The sequence below is a fragment of the Schistocerca americana genome, chromosome 8, assembly GCF_021461395.2.
Source record: "Schistocerca americana isolate TAMUIC-IGC-003095 chromosome 8, iqSchAmer2.1, whole genome shotgun sequence".
NCBI lineage: Eukaryota > Metazoa > Arthropoda > Insecta > Orthoptera > Acrididae > Schistocerca > Schistocerca americana.
The window spans coordinates 31,806,869-31,830,046 of NC_060126.1; the positions used below are offsets into that span (position 1 = coordinate 31,806,869).

The 23,178-nt window shown below is 38.4% G+C and overlaps 1 protein-coding gene across 2 annotated transcripts in view; it reads right to left on the reverse strand.

Moving 5' to 3' along the window:
- LOC124544968 (alanine--tRNA ligase, mitochondrial) overlaps positions 1–22,809 on the reverse strand; it is a 91,838-nt gene extending 69,029 nt beyond the window's left edge. For both annotated transcript variants that reach the window (XM_047123715.1, XM_047123716.1), the window contains exons 1-6: positions 22,368–22,809; positions 17,346–17,519; positions 17,116–17,261; positions 10,763–10,957; positions 4,818–4,962; positions 4,567–4,703 (exon numbers count right to left, since the gene is read on the reverse strand). In XM_047123715.1, the coding sequence (XP_046979671.1) occupies positions 4,567–4,703; positions 4,818–4,962; positions 10,763–10,957; positions 17,116–17,261; positions 17,346–17,519; positions 22,368–22,535 (965 nt within the window). In that variant the 5' untranslated portion in view covers positions 22,536–22,809. The remainder of the gene's footprint in view (positions 1–4,566; positions 4,704–4,817; positions 4,963–10,762; positions 10,958–17,115; positions 17,262–17,345; positions 17,520–22,367) is intronic.
- Between the last annotated feature and the right edge of the window lie 369 nt (positions 22,810–23,178).

Here is a 23,178-nt window from a genome sequence, read left to right on the forward strand (position 1 = left end):
CACGTTTAACAGATATAGTTGGAATTTGAAACAGAAATCGATAACAGACTGTATAATGATAACTGAAGAAACCAGAAGATGCCTCACAGAAGAGAAAGTGACTTTCTTATATCCATCTCCTATACAAAATGGGATGATGATTGGTCAGTATGTTCTCTTTTAATACATTTTATGTTTGCTCCCCACAGCCTTTCTATCATTAGCAATGATATTATGAAAAGCATCTATTGCTACTCACTTTATAAAGAAGACACCGAGTCACAGACAAGCACAACAAAAAGACTGTTGTACGTATAAGTTTTCTTCAGAAATAGAAAACACACACGTTCACACAACTCACACACATATGACCACCGTCTCCGGCTGCTACAGCTATTATTAGTCCATTTTTAAGTTAGGTCATTAATCCACCAAACTGAAAAGTAATCGTAATTGTTCCAGAGACTTGTATGATCATGCAAGGTAATACTGACTCTATGACTTAGAAGATTAAGGAAAGGTAAACCTAGGTTTATATCATTTGTAGACTGAGAGAAAAAAACTTTTAACAGACGGAGCATCAGGAGGTTGTGGGACAGGGTGGTGGGGGAAAAAAGGAACAAAAAAGCAGAGGACGAGGAAAGAAAGGAGGATACATTTGCAGAGGGCTGCAAATAAACAGGGTAAGACAAGAATGTGGAGGAGATGATAGGACAGAAGGGATCAAAACTGTTGAGTGAAGGATGTGGGGACAGCAACTGTTACTGTAGGTTGAAGCCGGGATAATTACAGGAGCGGAGGTAGCTCCCATCTGCGCAATTCACAAAAGCTGGTGGAGGAGGGAAGGTTCCAGTGAATTTCATGTGGACAGAGATGCGGATGGAGCCATCAAAGAGGAGGTGGTCAACATCTGGGAAGGTGACGCGATGAGTTGAGGAGGACTACATGAAGGGGATGGGAGAGAAGGTGTTGAGGTTGTCAAGGAACAAAGACAGGGTGTCTTGGCCCTGGGTCCAGATCATGAAGATGTGATCAATGAACTTGAACCAGACTAGAGGTTTGGTGTTTTGAGAGGTTGGGAAGGTCTCCTCTAGATGGCCCATAAAAAGATTGGTATAGAAGGGTGCCATGCAGATGCCCATGGCTGTGCCGCAGATTTGTTTATGTACTTTTCCTTCAAATGAGAAGTAGTTGCAGGTTAGGATAAAGTTAGTAAGGTGTACGAAGAATGAGGTAATGGGTATGGAGTCTGAAGGACATTGGGAGAGGTAGTGTTCAATGGTGGTAAGATCACGGGCACAAGGGATCGAGAGATGTTGGTGTATGGGGAGGTGGCGTCAGCAATGACAAGCAAGGATCCAGAAGGTAAAGGGGTGCGGATGGCACAGACTCGGTGGAGGAAGTGGTTGGTGTCTCTGACGTGGGAGGCGAGATTACAGGCAACTGATTGGAGGTATTGGTCACCGAGTGCCAAAATTATTTCTGTGGGGCACAATAACCAGCCTCAATGGGGCATCCAGGATTGCTTGTTTGTGGACATAGGGGAGCATGTAGAAGGTAGGTGTGCGGGATATCATTGGAGTGAGGAGGGAAATGAATTCAGAGGAGATGTTCTGGAAAGGGCCTAAGGCTTGTAGTAGGGATTGGAGTTTGTGTTGCACTTTTGGGATGGGATCACTCTGGGAAACTTTATATATGGAGGAGTCAGACAATTGGCAGAGGCCTTCTGGCAGGTAGTCACTGTGATTCATGACAACAGTGGTGGAACCTTTGTCTGCAGGTAGGATGATTAGGTCAGGACTTGTTTTGAGGTTGTGTATTATTGTTCTTTCTTCTACTGAGAGGTTGGTGTTCTGAGGAAGGGACCTGGGGAAGAATGGTAAGGCTAAGTTGGAGGTGAGGACTTCCTGAAAGATGACCATCAGGTGATTAGGTGGGAGGGGTGGGAAGATTACGGTTGGATGGTGGCACAAACTGGAAGAGGCAGGGTTCGGCACTGTAATTAGGACGGTATTGATTGGATGGATTGGTGGCAAAGAAGTGCTTCCATTGCAGAGAAGGAGAGTAAGTCTTTGACAAGTCCAGCATGATTACAGGGTGTACATGTGGACAAGGGAAAAAATTCCTGGATTTTTTCTGGATTTCCCGGTTAAAAATATGCTATTTCCCAGGTGAAAATCCAATTTTCCTGTGTTGACAGTATATTTTCCCTCGGAACTGTAAAACTTATCAATCCTTTGAATGGTTATGGTTTTATACACGGCCGTAGAATTTCCTGGCACTTTGGAAAATGAAACTCAGGAAAAAAAATACATTTGGAAAGATCACTGAGGTGCAGAAACATGTACACTGCATATTTTCATATTAAGAAAGTATAAATTTGAATTTCACCAAACACCGCATCTTACTTTCGGAAGCATTGAAATCGAGATTGTGATGCGATTTTGTAAGCCAGTTATAGCTCATGTCAAGTGATCTCGCCAGCCAATGACAGTGGATATTCAGAGCGTAGGACACGTGATGTAGTCAGCCAACAGCAACATCACTGTTAAGTAGCACGAACACACAAACAGGAAAAGTTAATGGTTTAAATTCAAATACAAAGTGTTGTTACAAGAAAAGCAAAGCTTTCACATAAGATATTGGTGTCTATGGTTAATACGCTAACCTTTCACATATGATGCCAATATTTTTTGTGCATATTAGACTTTTAAGATATATCACACACAAACATGACAGTAAAATTTTTAATAATGACATAAATGTCTGATCTTCTGGGCTTGAAATTCTTCTAAATGGCTTGTCATCAAAGAATTGATTTTTAAATAAGAGTCAAACACTTTGTGATTTAAGAAACCAATTGTAGATTCTCACCCATTGTTCAACTTGCGTAAAAGGAAGTTTACTTTGAAATTAATGCTTTTCCAACCACCATTTGCAATATTTCCCCATAACCTGTTAGAGATGGCTCATTTCAGCTGTTGCCAGAAAGTGCCAGATAACACGTGCCAATGCGCTTGCACAGCTAGAATAAGGGAGGGAGGGAGGGAACACAGCCACATATCTGACATTATTTCCTCCTTTATATAACTTCACAATCCTGCCAAGGTTCTTCAGTTTTTGCCTTTATTTGTATTTTATTTTGTTATTTATAAGTTAATAAATTTAAGAAGTCATGGCTGGAAAATAGTGACACAAACTGTTTACCATTAGCATGGAAAAACTGGTAGAAACAGATCTCAAGGAAGATTAGTTTGGGTTTCAGACAAATATAGGAACATGTGGGGCAATACTGCACCTACAAGTCAGAAGATACAGTAAAGAAAGCACAAACCTAATTTTAAAGCATTTGAAGATTTAGAAAAAGCTTTTGGCAATAATGACTGGAACATACTTTTTGAAGAAATGAAGGTAGCAGGGGAAAAATTCAGGGATCAGAAAGTTGTATAAATCGCACAAAAACTGGACTGCAGTTATACGAGTTGAATGACATAAAAGGGCAGCAGTGTCAAGAAGGGAGTGAGACTGGATTGTAATCTGTCCCTGATGTAATTCAGTCTCTCCACTGAGCAAGCATCAAAAGAAGTCAGAGAAATATATGAGAAGAGAATAGAAGTTCAGGGACAATAAGTAAAAACTTTCATGTTTACCAATAACTGTAATTCTGTCGGAGATAGCAAAATACTAGGAAGAGCAGTTAAAATGAATGTTTAGTATCTTGAAAAGAACTCATGAGATGAACATCAACAAAAGTAAAACTATGGTGGCAGAATGAAGCTGAATTAAATCAGACAATTTTGAGGGAATTAAATTAGTAAATCAGACACTAACAGTAGCAAGTCAGTTTTCCTATTTGAACAGTACAACAACTTACGATGGTCAAAGTAGAAAAGTATATAAAATTCAGACTGGAAACGGCAAGAAAATCACGACTGAAAAAGAGAAAATTGTTAACATCTAATATTTAATTGTTAACAAGTCTTTTTTGACAGTATTCATCTGCATGGAAGTGAAATGTGGTCATACAGCAGTTCACACAGGAATAAAGTAGAAGTTTTTGAAATGTAGTGTTACAGAAGATGCATCAAGAATGCTGAAGACCTGATGAGTAGATCAAGTAATTAATAAAAAGGTACTGAACTGAATTAGGGAAAAAAGAAATTTATGGCACAATGTGATTAAAAGAAATGATTGGTTAATAGGGCACAAACTGAGACAGCATGGAATCATCATGCCAATAAAACAGATAGAAGTGTGAGGCATAAAAATTGTAGAGAGGGACCAACAGATGAATACTGTAAACAGGTTCAAATTGATGTAGGCTGTAGTAGATATTCTGAGACGAAGAAGCTTACTCAGGACAGGCTAGCATGGAGAGATGCATCAAACCAGTCACTGGACTGACCACCACCAACAGCAACAACAACAAACAAACAGCGGCAGCAGGAGCAGCAGCAACAATAACATCAATGACATTTATAGAAAGAATTACTTTACCTGAATGACAACATGAAAAATCCTTACTTTTGTTATTCAATAATAAATGTGGAATACATCAAATCAAGTAATATCTACATTATGCCTTACTTGTGATGAGGAAACACACCATCTGCAATGGCAACTGTCGCCATTCGACAGTGATCAGCGATGATACGATATGCAGTATCAATACCAGAAATGTCATCTACACCGAACAAGCCACGGTATGCGGGTGCTCCAGTTATCTGCAAAGACACACTATCTTGAAAACCAATAGAGTCTGTCTCAGATTACAGTCATTTGGTATCTAGGAAAATATAATTTATTTATATAAAACTATGGTTTCAGATTTTTTTTACCTTCTGGATAGCAGAAAATAGAGGCAGAAATATATCAGTATCATAGTTTGAACTTTTATTCTGAAGTACTGCAACAAGCCGTTCAAAACCCATACCAGTGTCCACATGGTGTGTAGGTAACTTTTCTAACGTACCATCTGATTTCCTGCAGAAGAAACGTTACTGAAATAATTTCAATGTAAAATTTTCTGTCACATCATAATCAAATTATTATCTGAGGTTGTAAATGTGCAATTTTTTTTAGGGTTTCATACCTCAACACAGGTAAAAATGGTACCCTTACAGCAGCGCTTCCCAACCTTTTCATCTGGCGGACCCCTTCTACAGTCGAAAATACATGGCAGACCCCTAGTCAGTCAAGAGCATAGTAACTTTAAATTTCAGAGCGAAACCCATGGGAACTGAACTGAAAGCTTCTTAATGCAAGTGCCACGTTTCCAATGACCCCCCGCCCCCCCAAAGTATCAATAGTCTTTGGAACTTCTTGTGATTGTTCTTCCTGTGGTCATCCTCCCTCCTCATTCATTTCAACTGGAAACTTCCCTTGTTGTGAAGACGATGGAGAAACCGCACCCTTCTTCAATGATCCCGACTTCAGCCACGGATCCGTGTTAGAAGTAATAAACTGGTCAAAAATCGACTTATAAAATAGGTAGTGCACTGGCAAAGCAAGTTTAACATTTAACAATGCCTGGGGCTGCATACGTGCCAGCGAGCGCTATGATTGGTCTACAAAGCTCGCTCCGCGCATGCGTAAAAGGTTTCAGCGCATCTAGTGTCGTGAGCTGGGGCACAAACGACCCCCATATTGCTGCGAAACAGTCTATCAGAGAAGCCGCATTCTCTGGCACTAAACTGTGTAAGCGTTCTCACTTAGGAACCGCAAAGGCTGCTGGGGAATACGACCTGAAGTAAAAGTGCACATTTTTCACACGAAAAAAAAGTGATGAATTTGATTTTCACATCTTTATTCAATAAGTTTAATCATTATTTTACACGATTTTTGAAAGGTGGCCGTGGACCCCCTAGAAAGAGCCGGCGGACCCCTAAGGGGTCCGTGGACCACAAAGTTGGGAAGCCCTGCCTTACAGGATCACTTTATTGCCTGTTCATATCTGTCTGTCTATCCGTCCGACTGTTCAAAATCATCTTTCTCAGGAACAGAGAGACATATCAAATTCAAATGTATGTCACATATTAAAATCTACAATCCCCTGACGATGTAAAAAAACTGAAGCTTCTTAGTCAATGCAATCAAAAGATGTGGCGATTTATTCCACACATTTCGATATTCTCAAATACGTTCATCAAAACCTAAAGGATACTTACCATTGGTGTAAGAATCATGAAATCTGGCAAGAAGGTTTCGCAGTATAAGTGGAGGGAAAAATCAAAAAATTGTTAATCTGTAATTATATTAAATGGAAAAATATTTCTTTTGTCATTTGTTATACTGTGCAAAAACTCTCACCTTGTGTCATGCAAATTAAAGAAATCATAATCATCTCAAAGAATACTGACTGCAGCAACTTCAGTTTTCAAAGCATGTCATATAGGGCCATTATTATATAGTACTGTGAGAGCAAAAAATCTGTAATGGTACCAAATTTTCTAGAAACAAATTCTCTATTTTTTATGAGAAAGAGTAAAGTTGTTAATTGATAGGGACCAGACAGAAGTACCTCTTAATAGGCTATTTTCCTCTGTTAAAAAAAATATGGTTCATATTGTTGTTATCTGGGTGTTTATAACATTCAAATCGCATTAATAGCCAATATTCTCATAAAATATACCTTATTTTTATGTAATTACAGATTAAAAATCATTAAATTTCAAGATACGGTCACATGATCAAAAATGCTCTGTGATTGGCTGAAGCTTTGGTGATGTCACAGATTAGGAGTAACACTAAGCTGTACGTGTGTTAAGGACTGTTAGCCAAAGTTACTAGGATTTTACATACTTTTTCTGCAAATAGTTTAGCTATTTAGTGATGGAAAACACATTTACAACTTTTAAGTAACAATAGAAAGGAATTTTGTGAATGCTGACAATGGAAAGCTTACAAAAATTGATGCATTTATGCTCCACTCATTTAGAGTGGCAATATGTGCAACAACAGACATTGTTTTCCAGGAATTGTGGAACTTTTGCAAGTGGGTCTGTATCTTATACCTAGATCGTCAATTATCAGTCATGAAATATGACACAAGGCACAATACAGTTGTTCTTGTGGCAAAGCTTAGGGCTGACCTCCAGTATACAAGGTATACAGCAGAGATACCCCCAAGCAGCAAGCACTCTGTGGCCAAAGTTGCCACAAGTTTCCCTGATTTCCAGACAAGTTTTAGTATTTTTCCCTGACAAATTCTGAGATCTAAAAAATATGCAAGGTCTTCTGTATTTTTTCCCCCATGTGAGCAAGAATTTTAAGTACTAATATCAACATCTTTCGTAATGAACTCTTTTTCGATGGAGAAAACATGCCAAATGGTACATGTGTTTCATTAAGACCACTGTTGTTTTATTTCAATCAAATGAAACACATTTGGTGACAGAAACAAACCTTTCCCTGGAGTCACAATACAGATTTAAAATACCTTCACCATTTTCAGAAATAACCTCAGAAAAAAGTAGGTCTCTTGAAAGAAGTGTATAAGGCAGGGAAGAGGTGCAGAAATCAACACCACAGATGAATGCCATTAAAATATTGGTTCTACCAAGTTCATTATTACCCACTGTGTTATGTCTCTTATTTACAGATATTGTGTGATTTTTCTTTCGAGAAGTATACGAGTACATAGCATACAAACTATCAGCAACTGCCAAAATTTTCTTCTTCTTGTCGTCCATACTTTCTAAAACTCATATAAACTATAACGAAGAGGCACAGAAACTGGTACATCTGCCTAATATCATGTAGGGCCACCACGAGCACGCAGAAGTGTCACAATGCAACACAACTCAACTAGTGTCTGAAATAGTGCTGGAGGGAACTGACACCATGAATCCTGCAGAGCTGTCCAGAAATCCATACGAGCATGAGGGGCTGGAGATTTCTGACCAGCAAGTTGCAAAGCATCCCAGATATGCTCAATACTGTTCATGTCTCGGGAGTTTGGTGGCCAGTGGAAGTGTTGAAACTCAGAAGAGTGTTCCTGGAGCAACTCTGTAGCAATTCTGGACGTGTGGGGTATTGCATTGTCCTGCTAGAATTGCCCAAGTCCATTGTAACACACAATGGACCCAAGTGGATGCAGATGATCAGACAGGATGCTTACATACATGTCATCTATCAGAGTCGTATCTAGACTTTGAGGGTCCAATATCACTCCAACAGCACACACCTCACACCATTACAGAGCCTCCACCATCTTGAACAGCAGTCCCCCTGCTGACATGCAGAGTCCATGGATTCATGAGATTGTCATTGTCAGAGTCGTATCTAGGCGTATTAGGGATCCCATATCACTCCAACTGCACACTCCCCACACTATTGCAGAGCCTCCATCAGCTCAAACAGTGTTCTGCATACATGCAGGATCCACGAACTCATGAGGTTGTCTCCATACCCGTACATGTCCATCTGCTCGATATAATTTCACACGAGACTTGTCTGACCAGGCAACAAGTTTCCAGTCATCAACAGTCCAATGTCGGTGTTGACAGGCCTAGGCAAGGCGTAAAGCTTCTTTGTGTTGTACACGAGTGGGCCTTCGGTTCCGAAAGCCCATACCGATGACGGTTTGTTGAATTGTTCACACGCCGACACTTGTTGATGGCCCAGCAACGAAATCTGCAGCAACCTGCAGAAGGTTTGCACTTCTGCCGCATTGAACGATTCTCTTCAGTCATCATTGGTCCCATTCTTGCAGGATCTATTTCCATCCTCAGTGAAGTCAGGGATTTGATGTTTTACCAGATTCCTGATATTCACGGTACACTCATGAAATGTTTGTACGGGACAATCCCCACTTCATCGCTAACTCGGAAATGCTGTGTCCCATCGCTCATGCACAGACTATAACACCACATTCAAATTCACTTACATCTTGATAACCTGCCACAGTAGCAGCAGTAACCGATCTAACAACTGTGCCAGACATTTATTGTCTTACATAGGCATTGCTGACTGCAGCACTGTATTCTGCCAGTTTACATAACTCTGTATTTGAATACACATCCCTATACCTGTTTCTTCAACCTCTGAAAATCAGATCCAACCAAATCACTCCTCACGCCTACCTGCCTCTCGTCAGCAGCTGCTAGGCTAGCGGCAAGCAGTGACAGCACTGACTACAAGCTGAGGGGAGTGGTAGGAAGGGGAGAAGCAGTAGGAATGAGGGAGTAGGGAAGTGGTGCACATAATCAGCTGTGCCCAGCCAGTGACAATGCATGACATCTCGGTAACAAACCATTTCATCTATTATACTTTTTTTTTTTTTTGTCCCTCTGATTTCCCTGACACTTTTGAAAATCCCTGATTTCCAGAACTGGTGGTGCAATGGATAGCATACGTGACTACGGACGAGAAGAATACAGACACGAATCTTGGAGGGATCGTAAATTTTACACAAAATATGAAAATAGCATTAGTGAAAACTCATTGTAGCAGTTCTTTCGATGGACATAACTTCACATTATTCTTAGTCGAGAAATGGACAACTGAGGATAAATGCATCTACTCTGCTTACAAACAATTACCTTTTCTGGAAAGCACTGCCAATAGTGAAGATATCACCATATTCCCACAGTACAATGAAGTATAGAACAATGAGGACAGATACAAAGCATGTACAACATGCAGGCAACACAAATGTGAGGACTGTGCTGTTAGTGTGTGTAAACTAACATCATGTCTGAAGCAGACTTTAACTTCATTTTATGTAAGATGGATCTTAGCTGGGCAGAAAAAAAAAAGGCATTGTTTCTGATAAAGTAAAAAGTGTGTGGTCACATTAACTAGAAAATATCTTTTTGAATGTGACGTGTGAACAGCTATGTAAGCACATGTAAACACCAAGAAAAACACAATAATAGTCTGTTTGTAATCGGTGTGGTGAAGTTTTGTAACTGCGATTTGGTTTTCGTGTGAAAGGCCTGTTGATCTGTTCTGTAAATAAGTGAGAATACTGTTGTAGGCTAGATTTGAACCAGCAACCTATGGATATAATCTTTTTAGATTCAACAATCCACCACTTTACCAACTGAGCTACCAATGGTGTGTAAGGAAGCAGCTATAATGATAATTTTTACTCAGAGTTTAATTTCGTCGACTAACGCTATCCTTCTTTGTAACAGTGGGAAAGCATATCTCGGGGGTAAATTAATGTTAATTCCAAAGTTTAATACATTTTTAATTGAGTAAGTGAACTTTGGCATCAAAGTGGTGGCAATTTGCCGGCACAGTGCAACCAATTCTTACACACCTCCTCATTCTCTTAAACATACAAAAACAATTTTTAATAGTTTTTATGGGTGTATTTGTACAATGTGGTACTACACATCATTTGCAATCCATTTTCCAAAATGTAAACTCCGAAACAAGACATCACTGTGCATTAGATTTATGATACTAGTAGTAGCAAGCTTGCCAGTGACGTCTCAGGCATCACAAGACTCGTATGGAGTGTTTTAGTGGGCTTTCAAATTATTTGAATTTAACTTCCATTTTTATAAAAGAATATTGAAATTCAAGAGGGGAAAAAAGTGCGTTATGAGCATAAAATGAGATAATTAATGGTTTAAGAAGATTTCCAGAAAACAGCCAAACACCCCATTTCACATAAATGAGAGTATCTCAATATCTGCATTAAACATAGCAAAATAAATAGAAAAAGGTCTACTTAGGATCAATTTTTAATGCCACTTTTGTATTCTGTCAGGAACAAAACTGAGTTTCCTTATAATTACCTTGCAGAAGACAGTGATAAAGCTCGTCTCACCTATTGTATTGTATAAACACCAAATTCCATAACTCTGTCACATCAGAAAAGCCTTTATTAACACGGTTTTGCACGTCTTTTCTGCCATTTACATGATCAATATGAATCTCAGTGCATGGACCACATGGTCCAACTGAGCCCATCTCCCAAAAATTATCTGTTGTCCCAAATGGTAAAATTCGATTTGCAGGTATTCTGAAACAATAAAGGACATTTGCATTACATATAAACATATACTATCAAGAGCATATGGCCTTAACATAAATGTCACTCATCAAAAAAACTGACAATTAAATTTCAAAATTATTACCATCTGATCTACATATTACTATAACAGTAACGCTATGTAGGGTTTAAAATGAACTTGTAATAAACTAAATTTCTTGAAAGCAGGCTGCAAAATGTTGGAGATTCATTGATAAAACTAGATGTAACTTCACATGTGACCCAGAGAAGTTTGTTGGAACCCTTTTTGCTCGTGTGGTATGTTAATGAATACATTATCATGACAGTGATCTTACATATGGTATAATGTAAATTTATGACTAAACTGGGCATTTCTTCATAAAGAGGATGTAGCATGTTATTTCAGACGGAGAGTCACTGATAGATGTACATATAGCTTCAGGCGTCTCCTAGAAAGAAGTTTGTTGGCACCCTTGTACATGGCAGACAACTTTAACAGTAATCTCAGACTTTCTGCAGATGGGATACTACCTGAAAAAAGCTACAAAACATCCCATCAGAATTTGATACAATTTCAAAGCCATACAAAGATTGGCAATTTGGTGGAATGCAAAACTATGCACCTCACAAACCACAGGGTAGTAATACCTTATGACAAAACATCAATGACCCAAAATTGGAATCAACCAACTCAAACAAATACAAAGGATGAAACAATTTTTATGGATATGAAATGGAACGATCACATAGGCTCAATAGGCTGTTACTCAGGTAGACGGGTGTGTGTGGACTGCACACAATCCAAGCCAGGTAATGACAGCTGTAGGAAACCCAGAAGTATCAGTGTAAGATCAAAAGGAATGCCTCCTACAGGTGAAAGCATTAAAATCCTAATGGTCAACTGCTGACACATTCGCAACAAAGCGCCAGAGTTTGAAGTACTCATGAAAAGCAGTGAAGTTCACATAATACTAGATACAGAAAGCTGGTTGAAATCTGAAATTGATAGCAGTGAGATTTTCGGAGAAAATCTAAGTAAGTATAGAAGGGATAGGCAAAGGGGAAATGGAGGTGGTGGATTTGTCGCAGTAGACAAAAAACTCAAATCCACCGAGATATAGAAACTGATGCCGCATGTGAGACTGACTGGGCAAGACTCAGTATCAAGGGCAAGCAAAAAATTATAATAGGGCTCTTTCACTGACCGCCAGATTTTCCTCCTGATGTAACTGAAAACTTTAGAGAAAACTGTAGTTTGCTTGTACGTTAGTTCCCTAATTATATGTTGACATTGGAGGACACTTGAATCATCCAACAACCAACTGGCATAATCATAGTTCTGTTTCTGACAGGCATGATAAGACGGCCTGTGAAACATGATTAAACGCCTTCTCTGAAGACTACTAGAACAGATAGTTCAGAACCCCACCCATGATTGGATCCTTCTATCGCCCACAAGACTCGCCTCCTGATGTAACCAAAAACTGTAGAGAAAACTTCAGTTCACTTGTAAGTTCCTCAATCGTAATGTAACACTGATGGAGTTTTTAATAATCCAACAATTAATTGGGAAAATTACAATTTTGTTAGCGGTGGCTGTGATAAGACATTCTTCGAAACAGTAAATGCCTTCTCTGAAAATTACCTAGACTAGAAGGTTAGGTACTTCACTCATGATGGAAACACACTGGATCTAATGGCAAGATGCAGATCTTATCTATTTGAGGATGTTCACATCAAAATTGGTATCTGTGGCCATGACGTGGCTGTGGCAACAATGATTACCAAAGTACAAAAGACAACTAAACTAAGCAGAAGATATGTATGTTGATTAAACTAGATAAAAAGTGAGTAGCGTCATCTCAGTGAGGAACTTGAAACTTTCACCATAGGGCAGGAGCATGTAGAGGAACTTGGGCTCAAGTTTAAAAGAACAGTTAACCATGCACTGGCTAGATATGTACCATGTAGAACGGTCCATAATGGGAGGGAACCTCCATGGTATACAGCATTGTAAAGAACCTTCTAAAGAAACAGAAATTACTGCGTAATAGGTGTAAAACAAAGCGTAGGGCATAGATAGAAAGATGCTGTGTGAAACGTGTTTGGATGTCAAGAGAGCAATAGACGATGCCTTCAATGACCATTGCAGTAGAATATTGTCAAACGATCTTGAACAGAAGTCAATGAAATTCTGACCATATGTAAAGGCTGTTAGTGGGACCAAAGTTAGGATCCAGCCCCTAGCGAGTGTGACAGGAACTGAAAATGAGTGTAACAAATTTCAATTTGAAAGGCTTAACTCCATTTTCAAAGTTTCCTTTACAAAGGAAATCCAGGAGAACTGCCCCAATTTAATGCTTGTACCAAAGAAAAGATAAATGAAATAATTAAACAATGGGAAATCCAGGCTGAAATGTACCAATATCGTGAAAAGGAAAGTTGCTACTACCCATACAGCAAAAATGCCGAGTTGCAGATAGGCACAACAAAAAGACTGTCACAAATATAGCTTTAGCCCAGTGGGGCCTTTGTCAAAAATTAGACACACACACACACACACACACACACACACACACACACACACACACACACGACTGCTGTCTCAGGCAACTGAGGCCACACTGCAGTGCATTGAAACACTGCAAAAAAGGGGAGGGAAATTATTAAAAACAATACAAAAAGAATGTAGAGTAGCATTACCTTAATTAGGAGTATAAGAATAAAAAAATCTCAAGTTAACCAGTGGACTCCCCTATTCATGGAAGTGTGACAATAACTTCACCAGGTATTGCAATGTTCTCATAATTACATAAACTGAATCAGTTAGTACATCAATCAGTATATGCACTGTAGAGGGATTGTTGGTAAAACTTGTAGTACCAATATGCAGTACTACCACAAGAAGCAAAAGAATTGTTCTCCTCTACTATATACACTGTGTCCCATTTATCTTGACCACCACAAAACTTATCCAGAAGCAAAGCAAAAAACATATCAGGCAAATGTCATTTAAGTAGCACCCTGTATTTTTTAATTGGTGATCTACTTCCTCTTCTCCTCAAGACCTGCTCAATAATGTAAACATGACGCTATTACAAAAGTAACACAAAACTAACTTCGACTCTCCTGTACTTGCACACAGTACTGGTAGCCCTGGCAATTAACTCGCCCACTTGCTGGAGTTGTAAACGAGTAAACAAATGAAAATGCAAGCAAAATGCACATGGGTCATTCAGCCAACTGTCTTCAGCTGATGGTTTGTGTGAGAATAATGTACATCAACAAGAAGAAGATAGAAATCATTATACATTCTTTAAAAGTCGTATGGTACAGTACTACACGTATTTATTCTAAATAAGAAAACATTAGAGCAATTATTGTTCTGCTAACGTATATTCTCCATAGATGTATAACAGTTCCACCTTGTCTTTGTTGGTGAACACTGTACGCATAAATCTTCAACTGAAGACCCTTGACTGAATGACTAATTTATATTTTGCTTGTGTTGACTTGACTTGTAAGAAGTTGAAATATCTATGCAGTATTAGCAAAGACCCACAGACATGACAATTTTGATGAATACAAAAAGACTTACGGTAAGATTGGTCCCCCCCCCCCCCTCCCCCCATGAAAACATTATTGCTCAGTTATCAAATGAAATCAGGAGAAGATAATAAATGAAGAAGCAGGAAAATCATCAAATAATAAGTTTAAAGTAAATAGTAGAGTAATATGAGGTCCTGTTAACATTACTTTCAACAAATATTTGACTGGCGTATGCCAGAGGTTTACACGAAATAACGTGACCTTCTGCAAGCTCAGCAGCTGCTTAAAAGTAAGCAAGACTCCACCATTAACTTGTGTTATTTGTAGCCTACAACACAAGAGACAGTAAAAGTAATAAAAGAAATATAATAATAAAAACTCCACTGGCATAAATGGGTGTTCAAATAAAATTTTAAAGTTAACAACAAATGAAATGGCCAAATCACTCTGCCATTTAGTTAATTCATGTCTGACAGAAGGTAGTTTTCTAGGTAGCACAAACATAGCCAAGAGTTTTACATGTGTACAAAAACTGGAGATCCAATGTGCTCTGCCAACTACAGACCAGTTAGCCTACTCCAAACCTCCAAAAAAGTTTTCAAAAAAAATAATACACATTCCATTCATTTCATATTTTGAAAGAAATAGCATAAAAAGCCAAATGTGTAACAGTCTTTTTGTTGTGCCCGTCTGCAACTCAACATATCACCTTTACAGTGAGTAGCAATCTATCCTTTTCCTGATATTAGTAAGTAAGCTGTTTAGTATTTCAAAAGCAATTGCCATAGCTGTTAATACATTTATTCCACTATGAAATAAGATGGTCAGTGCCTTCATGAAAAAATGTTTACAGCTGCCAATGAATGAATAAGTAAATAAATAAACTCCAGCAAGTAGTTAACTTATACTACTCCAAGTAGTGTGTAAGTACAACAGAATCAAAGTAAATTTTGTATCATGTTTTTAATAATGACGTGCCAATTTTAGTCTAGTACAAAATGGGGTACACTACTCGAGCACAAAGGTGTTTAATGCACTGCCATTGGATTTAAGAAATCTTACCAATGTAATGCCGTAATTTCAGAATAAACTCGAGGATTATCTTCTGCAAAACTCTTTTTATTCTGTTGATGAATTCTTTAATGTAAACATTTCTACACTGTAACTTAGATATGAACATTGTACTTGTAATATTTGCTACTACGACTTTGTCACAGAATACAATAACCTGTCAGCATGGAAACTTTTGTTCAGGCTAAAGTTGTACTTCAACTCAAGCAAATTTATATCTTGTGATGTGGAATTGTAGTTTAATTGTTTTACACCTCTTTTCACTGTAGGAAATGGCTAAGCTCATAATTATTAGCATATTTTGTACCTATACACATATTACAATTTGTATCCATTAGCATCTTGAAGTACTGTCCTCTTGTGTAATTATGACTCTTTCCATACTCCTGCAATTCTCTCTAATACTAGATCAATGGAACACAAATAAATAAATAATGTGGATTCATTTCCAAGTGAAGAGTACTCAGAGATGATCTGAGTAAGATAGCTGCAAAACAACCAAATTTATTTTTTACTTATAGCAAACTGTTATAACACATGGTATACAACTCTGTTTCAGCAAGGACTGCTAAGGGGGTCTGGATTAGGATATCAACTCACAGTATCTGCAATCATAGTCACCACACCCACAGTCACACAAGTGTGCCCCATTAACAATACATTAGGCCCCAAGTATAAAAGATAGAACAACACTGCAGGTATTCCTAATGAAATAGTGTTTGTACTCCAACAAGTTGAGATTTAGAGTCACTTCCAACAATTGAAAAATTGGCATATGGAGAGATGTAGTTAACTCCATATTTGTGCATGAAATATTATATTACAGTGGTGGACAGAAGGTGTGGGCAAAAATCAGGACAGGCAGGCACAAAATAATTCTTCAATGGCTCGAAAGGTACGACATTGAGTTCCTCAACCTTCTGCACTATTATTATCAGTTTTTTTTTTCTTTTCTTTTTTTTCCACTGATGACAACACCCGCTTCCATATACCTCACACCACACTGCCGGTGACATGTTACAAGGTGACGATGCAATTAAAACTCTGGGACTAGTAAGTGCTCTATGGCTGAATACTATTGCACATATGACTTAAAAAGGCATAACATGTTTCGTGTGGTTCCTTCTGTGATTGTTCTAAGCACGAAGAGTGCTGCTCTTATTGAATTGCACATTGTCCACAACTTATCTATATCATCAATGGAGCCAGTCCATTGGAATGCTGATTTTTTGTAGTATACCGGTATTGCAGATTATCTGAAAGTATACACTCCTATGAACATCAGGATGAATCAAAAGTTTAACTTTACGTAATGTGCTAGATGTTTGGACCTGTGTACAAAATCGTACTGAGTACAGTCGTTCACAAAACATTTAATACTAGGCTTATTTTCATGAATATAAGATGAAATTTTTAGAAAAGAAAATCTGCCTTAAGCAGCTAGGTTGTTTTGTTGCTCAGAAGCAAACATGGTCCAAAAAATGTTTGCCCAGATATATTACACACAGCTAACTTAAAAACTATGTATTCTACATATTGAGCCATACCCCAATTTCCTCCATATTTCATAACTTTCTGTATCAGCACTCAGCCCCAATTCCTCACTTCCACCGAAGTAAGTAACATACAACTGGTCACGACTTATGCCATAAGGGCCAGTCAGAAGCTTCCACGCTAGTTCGCATGCTGTTTCCTGGGATACAGAAGGAGTTACAATTAATTAAACTGCAGCATACAAATAATGTTATAATTACAATATTTTACATGTAAGAGGTACCTTGAAATAATCACCAAATGACCAGTTTCCAAGCATTTCAAAAAAAGTATGATGATGTCCATCAGCACCAACTGCATGCAAATCATTGTGTTTTCCACCAACACGTATACACTTTTGACTATTAGCTGCCCTTAAGCAAGGAGGTGCAATCTGGCCCAAGAATATTCCTTTGAACTATAAAGGAAAGAGGAACATGAATATTGCATTGTGGTGTTCATTTGGTGAATGGGGTAGAAAAAAGTGTTACTAGTAAATGCAATTAGGTTTGGGAGCTCAAGGAATGTTCTGTTTAGTTGGACAATGAACCATATCTTACACTTCAACAGTAGATTTAGATGTTTATGAATAATTTAAGCTCGCTGCTACAGTAGGTAAATGAATTGCTCCCACATACATTCATATTTGTCCAAAGTAAGTCAGAGAGAGAGAACAAAATTTTTAGACTCATACAATGAATAATGTATCACTTAAATTATGACAATGTGGTGAAGTGTGGAAATATGCACTGTTGAAATTCAATCATGGTTTCTTACTGTAGTGAAAGGAGTTACACGAACCATTTAAAAGGATGAAATTGAAGAGACCAGCCACACACGATTATTAACATTTTGTTTTTAAATACAGTATCATTGTGGGTTTGCAATGCTATTTTCCTGCACTATGACTGTCGTCTAAAATAGTGACCAGAGTTGGTATACGGTACACATTTATCTTAAGAATTTTCCACAATGAGGTTTGACAGAAATGGGATGTATTCAGACCCAGAATGAGATCAGTTTGTTACAGTACAGTTTGCTGGTTCAAATGGCTCTGAGCACTATGGGACTTAACTTCTTTGGTCATCAGTCCCCTAGGACTTAGAACTACTTAAACCTAACTAACCTAAGGACATCACACACATCCATGCCGGACGCAGGATTCGAACCTGCGACCGTTGCGGTCACGCGGTTCCAAATTGAAGCGCCTAGAACCGCACGCCCATAATGGCCGGCTACAGTTTGTTGGAATTAACATATCTAAGACTATTTATGTTTAACTGCATTAATGAAGTGTGTGCTACTGGTCATCAGCTTAGACTCATGATGAAAAGATTTCATGGAACGTGACACCATATATGGACAGTGTATTTGAGTTTTGGTGTACTACTTTGAGGATTTTGGAGTAAGCATGTTGCTTGAGATCCACCCTGTTGTGGTGAATATCGATAACAGAAGAGTCTGTTATTTATAAAAGGTCACTGCATGTATTGGTTGTGCAACGGATCCAATAGTGAAGTTTTTACAGTCACCACTGATGAAAGAGATGCATGGCATTCTGAGCATAACAACTTTTCTTCAGAAGTATGTGTTGGTGGAATGTGCTAAAACTGAAGAAAGTGGAAAGCCCTATGAAAATGGCTGCAGCATAGCAGTGATAATTTCATCAAATTCTGTAGAGATGACAGGTTATGACAACTGATTCGACAGGGAATCTGGTCCAATAAATCTCAGCAGGCGATTTCTGATATAATTCATTTCATCTCTTATTTTTGTTATCGCTCACCTGTGTTGATTAGTGCCCCGGAAACGGGTGTCAGTGACTGTTCTGTTAGTGACTGATTGGGAGAGAGAGGGTAAGAAGTATTACATTCTTAAACATTTTTCTGTTTGTTATGGTTTATATCTAGGAGCAGATGTTTTGGAGACAGTAGGAGGGATAGCTATTTTGTTTGGTTGTATTCATTTTTTGTGTAGTTTGACTCTTATAACGAATGGTGTTTCAATTTTTGCTTTTTGTTTTTCACTAATCTAGATGTTTCAAAAAGATAACCAAGTCAGGTGAACTGATGTCAGCAGAAGTCTGTGGGCTCTTAACGACTTTTTCAATAGAAGAAATATATGACTAATTTCAAGGATAACTACTTGAAATTTCAGTATTGCTATTTCGTAAGACAAAAATCCGAAATAAAAGACGTTCTAAAACATGTTCTTTAACTTACAGAGACACTGAACCATCGAAATGACAATTGTGGAGAATTCTGTAGCAGGAAATTTAGGATACACTGTATGTAACAGTTGTTACTCAGAGGCTAATAGCAACCTACAGAGGAAAACAGACTGAGCGAGTTGGTGCAGTGGTTAGCACATTGGACTCGCATTCGGGACGACAATGGTTTAAACCCGCTCCGGCCATCTTGACTTAAGTTTTCTGTGATTTTCCCAAAATCACTCGAGGCACATGCCAGGATGGTTCCTTTGAAAGGGCACGGCCAACTTCCTTCCCCGTCCTTTCCTAATCCCATGAGATCGACGCCCTCACTGGTCCCTTCCCCCAAATCAACCAACCAACCAAAACAGAATGGTGAAAATGTTAGTGAGATGTGAACTATAGTGGAAATGGCAATAACTTGCAAGTTCTCAAATAAAAAAGCTTATGTTGTTGTGACTATGGGGGCAGAATCGTTTGGGGTGTCATTGTATATCCTAAATCCAACTGAAAAAATATCTGTGGACGGAAGTAATCATTTTGAGTTGTGGTTGAGTAAGAACAAAACATTTTTGAGAATGGGATCCATATGCAATACCCGCATCCCAGTTCAAAGAACACAGAAAATGGATAAGAAAGCTATAAAGTTATATCTTGTGGGATATGATGATGATGAGAGTTACAGAATCACAATAGAAGAAAACAAAGTTATTTTGACCAGAGATATAATCTTTTGCGAAAGGCCAGGAAGCTGTGTCAAGAACAAGTCAAATTACCATTGTGAGATGTTAAGTAAAATAACCACGGAAAGTAAGCATCTCAAGAAGTTAGAGATGAGATGAACTCAGGCAAAGAAAAGTTCGATAAATCTGAGACTGAAGACGACAGTGCTGGTAACACAAAAGAGCAACTGTTTATTCACCCTAACAACTGTGAAATCTTTCCACATTAATGAAGTCTTCATTACTTTATAATAGTTGTGTTGGGTTGTTTGGGGGAAGGAGACCAGACAGCGAGGTCATCGATCTCATCAGATTAGGGAAGGACGGGGAAGAAAGTCGGCCGTGCCCTTTGAAAGGAACTATCCCAGCATTTGCCTGGAACGATTTAGGGAAATCACAGAAAACCTAAATCAGGATGGCCGGATGTGGGACTGAACCATCATCCTCCCGAAAGCGAGTCCAGTGTCTAACCACTACGCCACCTCGCTCAGTTTTGTAATAGTTAACCGAATGGCACTGGTAATGTAATGGGTAACAGAACAAAATGAAATCTTGAGTTATATGAAAAAAGCTGTCCATAATACATGAAGTATTTATTGGAAGCAAGCTATGGCAAATGAAATGAAGTCACTACAATAATATAAGACATGGAAATTAATTTGCTACCAAAATGAGTAAGAGACATACCATCCCAGTAAGTATTTTGTGTAAGGATTAATCCTGATGGGAATGCTGAAAGAAGACTTTTCATTAAGGGGTTTAATCAACACTGTGGTGTATACTCTTTCAGTCCAGTAGTTAAGATGAGCACAATGTGTTCAATATTAAGTGTTTCCGCAACTGAGAAGATGCATCTGATATAAACTGATGTGTCTGATGATTTCTTGTGTGGAAAGTATAAAGTAATCTATATACAACAACCAGGAGGTTAAGATGATGCCACCTGGAGAATTTGCAAATTAGGTGAATTTGTATGGACATAGGGAAGCACCAAGATGGTGGAATACACGTTTTGGAACATCTCTATCACCAACAGGTTTCAGGGCAAACGATACGGATCCATACCTACATTTTAAGGAAGAAAGCGACACAGCACCATTGATCATTTTTTATGCAGATAGTACATTGGTTATGGTAAGTGATCACCGAGATGGCTGAGAGTTCAATGAAGAGCTGAAAACAGAATTCAAGATCATCATGTAACCTGTGTCGTATTTCCTCGGATTTGAGACTAAACACTTTGATGCTTGAGCAGTCAAGATAAATCCACAAGCTTATGCAAGCAATGTTCTAGAGAGTTTGAATTCTCACGAATCTGTTTCAACACCTATTGAAACCAGAAAAAAACAAAATAATAACTTTCCCTATGGAACAGTAGTTGGAGATCAATGTGCCTGATGATTGGAACGAGAACCAATTTCACTCCCAGTGTGTTTCCCATCTCTAGCACTTGACTTAATATGAATGGAAAATGTAGCAAGACTACAACGAATATTCTCCCATGTCGCTGTTATATGTGAGCTGGATATAATCTGTCATCCAGATCTGGGTTGTAGTATACTAGATAGCTACATTTATGTGAACTTTGGAGGATGTGCAACAAAACTGGTCGCTCAACATCTATACATGAAGGTGAAGCTATATTCTGGCTCACCCAAAAGCAGTTAATGATGCCATATCTTCAACTGATGAGTTTGTAACTGCAACTGAAGCTCCTAACAAAATAATTTATCTACCTAGACTGTCTAGATGAATGAGAAATCTGACAAATTCCAGTCCTCAAGGTTGATAATACAGCAATAGTGAGACTTACACAGAATCCTGAATTCCAACAGCGCACAAAACATAATGTGTATTTTCGTTTTTTTTCCCTTTTTTTTATCCGAGGAAAAAATTAGACATTCAGCATATTTCAACTGAAGCTCAGCTAGCAGCTATACTGACGAAGCACCTGACAACACCACGACTGTGTATTACACATCTTCAAGTATGGTCTTCAACTGTTTTAAAACAATGAATGATAAACTTCAGTGCAAAATAATCTGCAAGTACAACTTACTCTGAAAAAAATAATTTATTCAAAATACAAGTTAAATTAAAAAAAATATATAATTTTACAATTACCACATCGTCCAGGTATAGTACAAGAAAATACCAAAATGATTATTTCATTTTCTTGACATGCAAAGTGTTCCAGTTGCAAGAAAAGAAGCTGTTCAATAAGGTCACAGAAATAGTGCATTTAATTGTATTCAGTCGTAGGATAAGGATGCTAAAGTCATGACAAGGGCAACAAAAAGAGCAATTATAGGAAGAGCAGAGTAAACTACGCTACCTGATTCATGCCTGCGTTCACAAATGGAACAGTTGGATCACAAAAAGGTACAACAGGACTAGACCTTATGTGCTTATGATCATGACCCCTGACAAAGTAGTTTATAAACATTTCTCTCGCAGTCTTGCAGCTGGGCAAGCTGCTGTAACAGCGACTGTGTGAAATCATTGCACGAAATGTCTGGGAAAACTTTCAAGTAGACTCGCGAGATAGACTATCAAAATTATTTCGAACACTTTGCGTCTTTAGTGATATTATCCGGAATCCCTCATCTTGAATGTGAGGCATCAGCATTCTCTGCGCAATAGTTTACTACTGTTAACATCTAAGATCATTTCTTCTGCAAATCCATTACAAAACTACATCTGGCGCCTACGTTCCTTTCTACTTCTCTAGATCCCTACGAACAACTTTAAAAACACCAACAAGAAACAAACAATAATACACCAAAGTACTTAACTACCAACAAAACCAGCGATCATTGAGCAACGCCAACAGCGGGAAAAGAGACAAAACAAGTTACTGCATCTACAAACTGTTGTCACACGTACAGAAACATTCCTCGCGCATCCACAAGCTCATGCATGCTTCTCCAAGCATCAGTTTCTTTATACCACAGGATGTCGAACTCAGGCGACGACGTGGTGACTGGCAGCCTTTTGCCTCTATTTTATGGAAAGCAGAAGAGGAAACATGATACGTGGAGTAAAGAGTGGTTAAAAAAACGAAAATAGTATTTGCCATACTAAATGAGGTGTAACCTCGTGACTGGGTTGATTATCTAAGGATAAATGAAGAAACGTATTTGAAT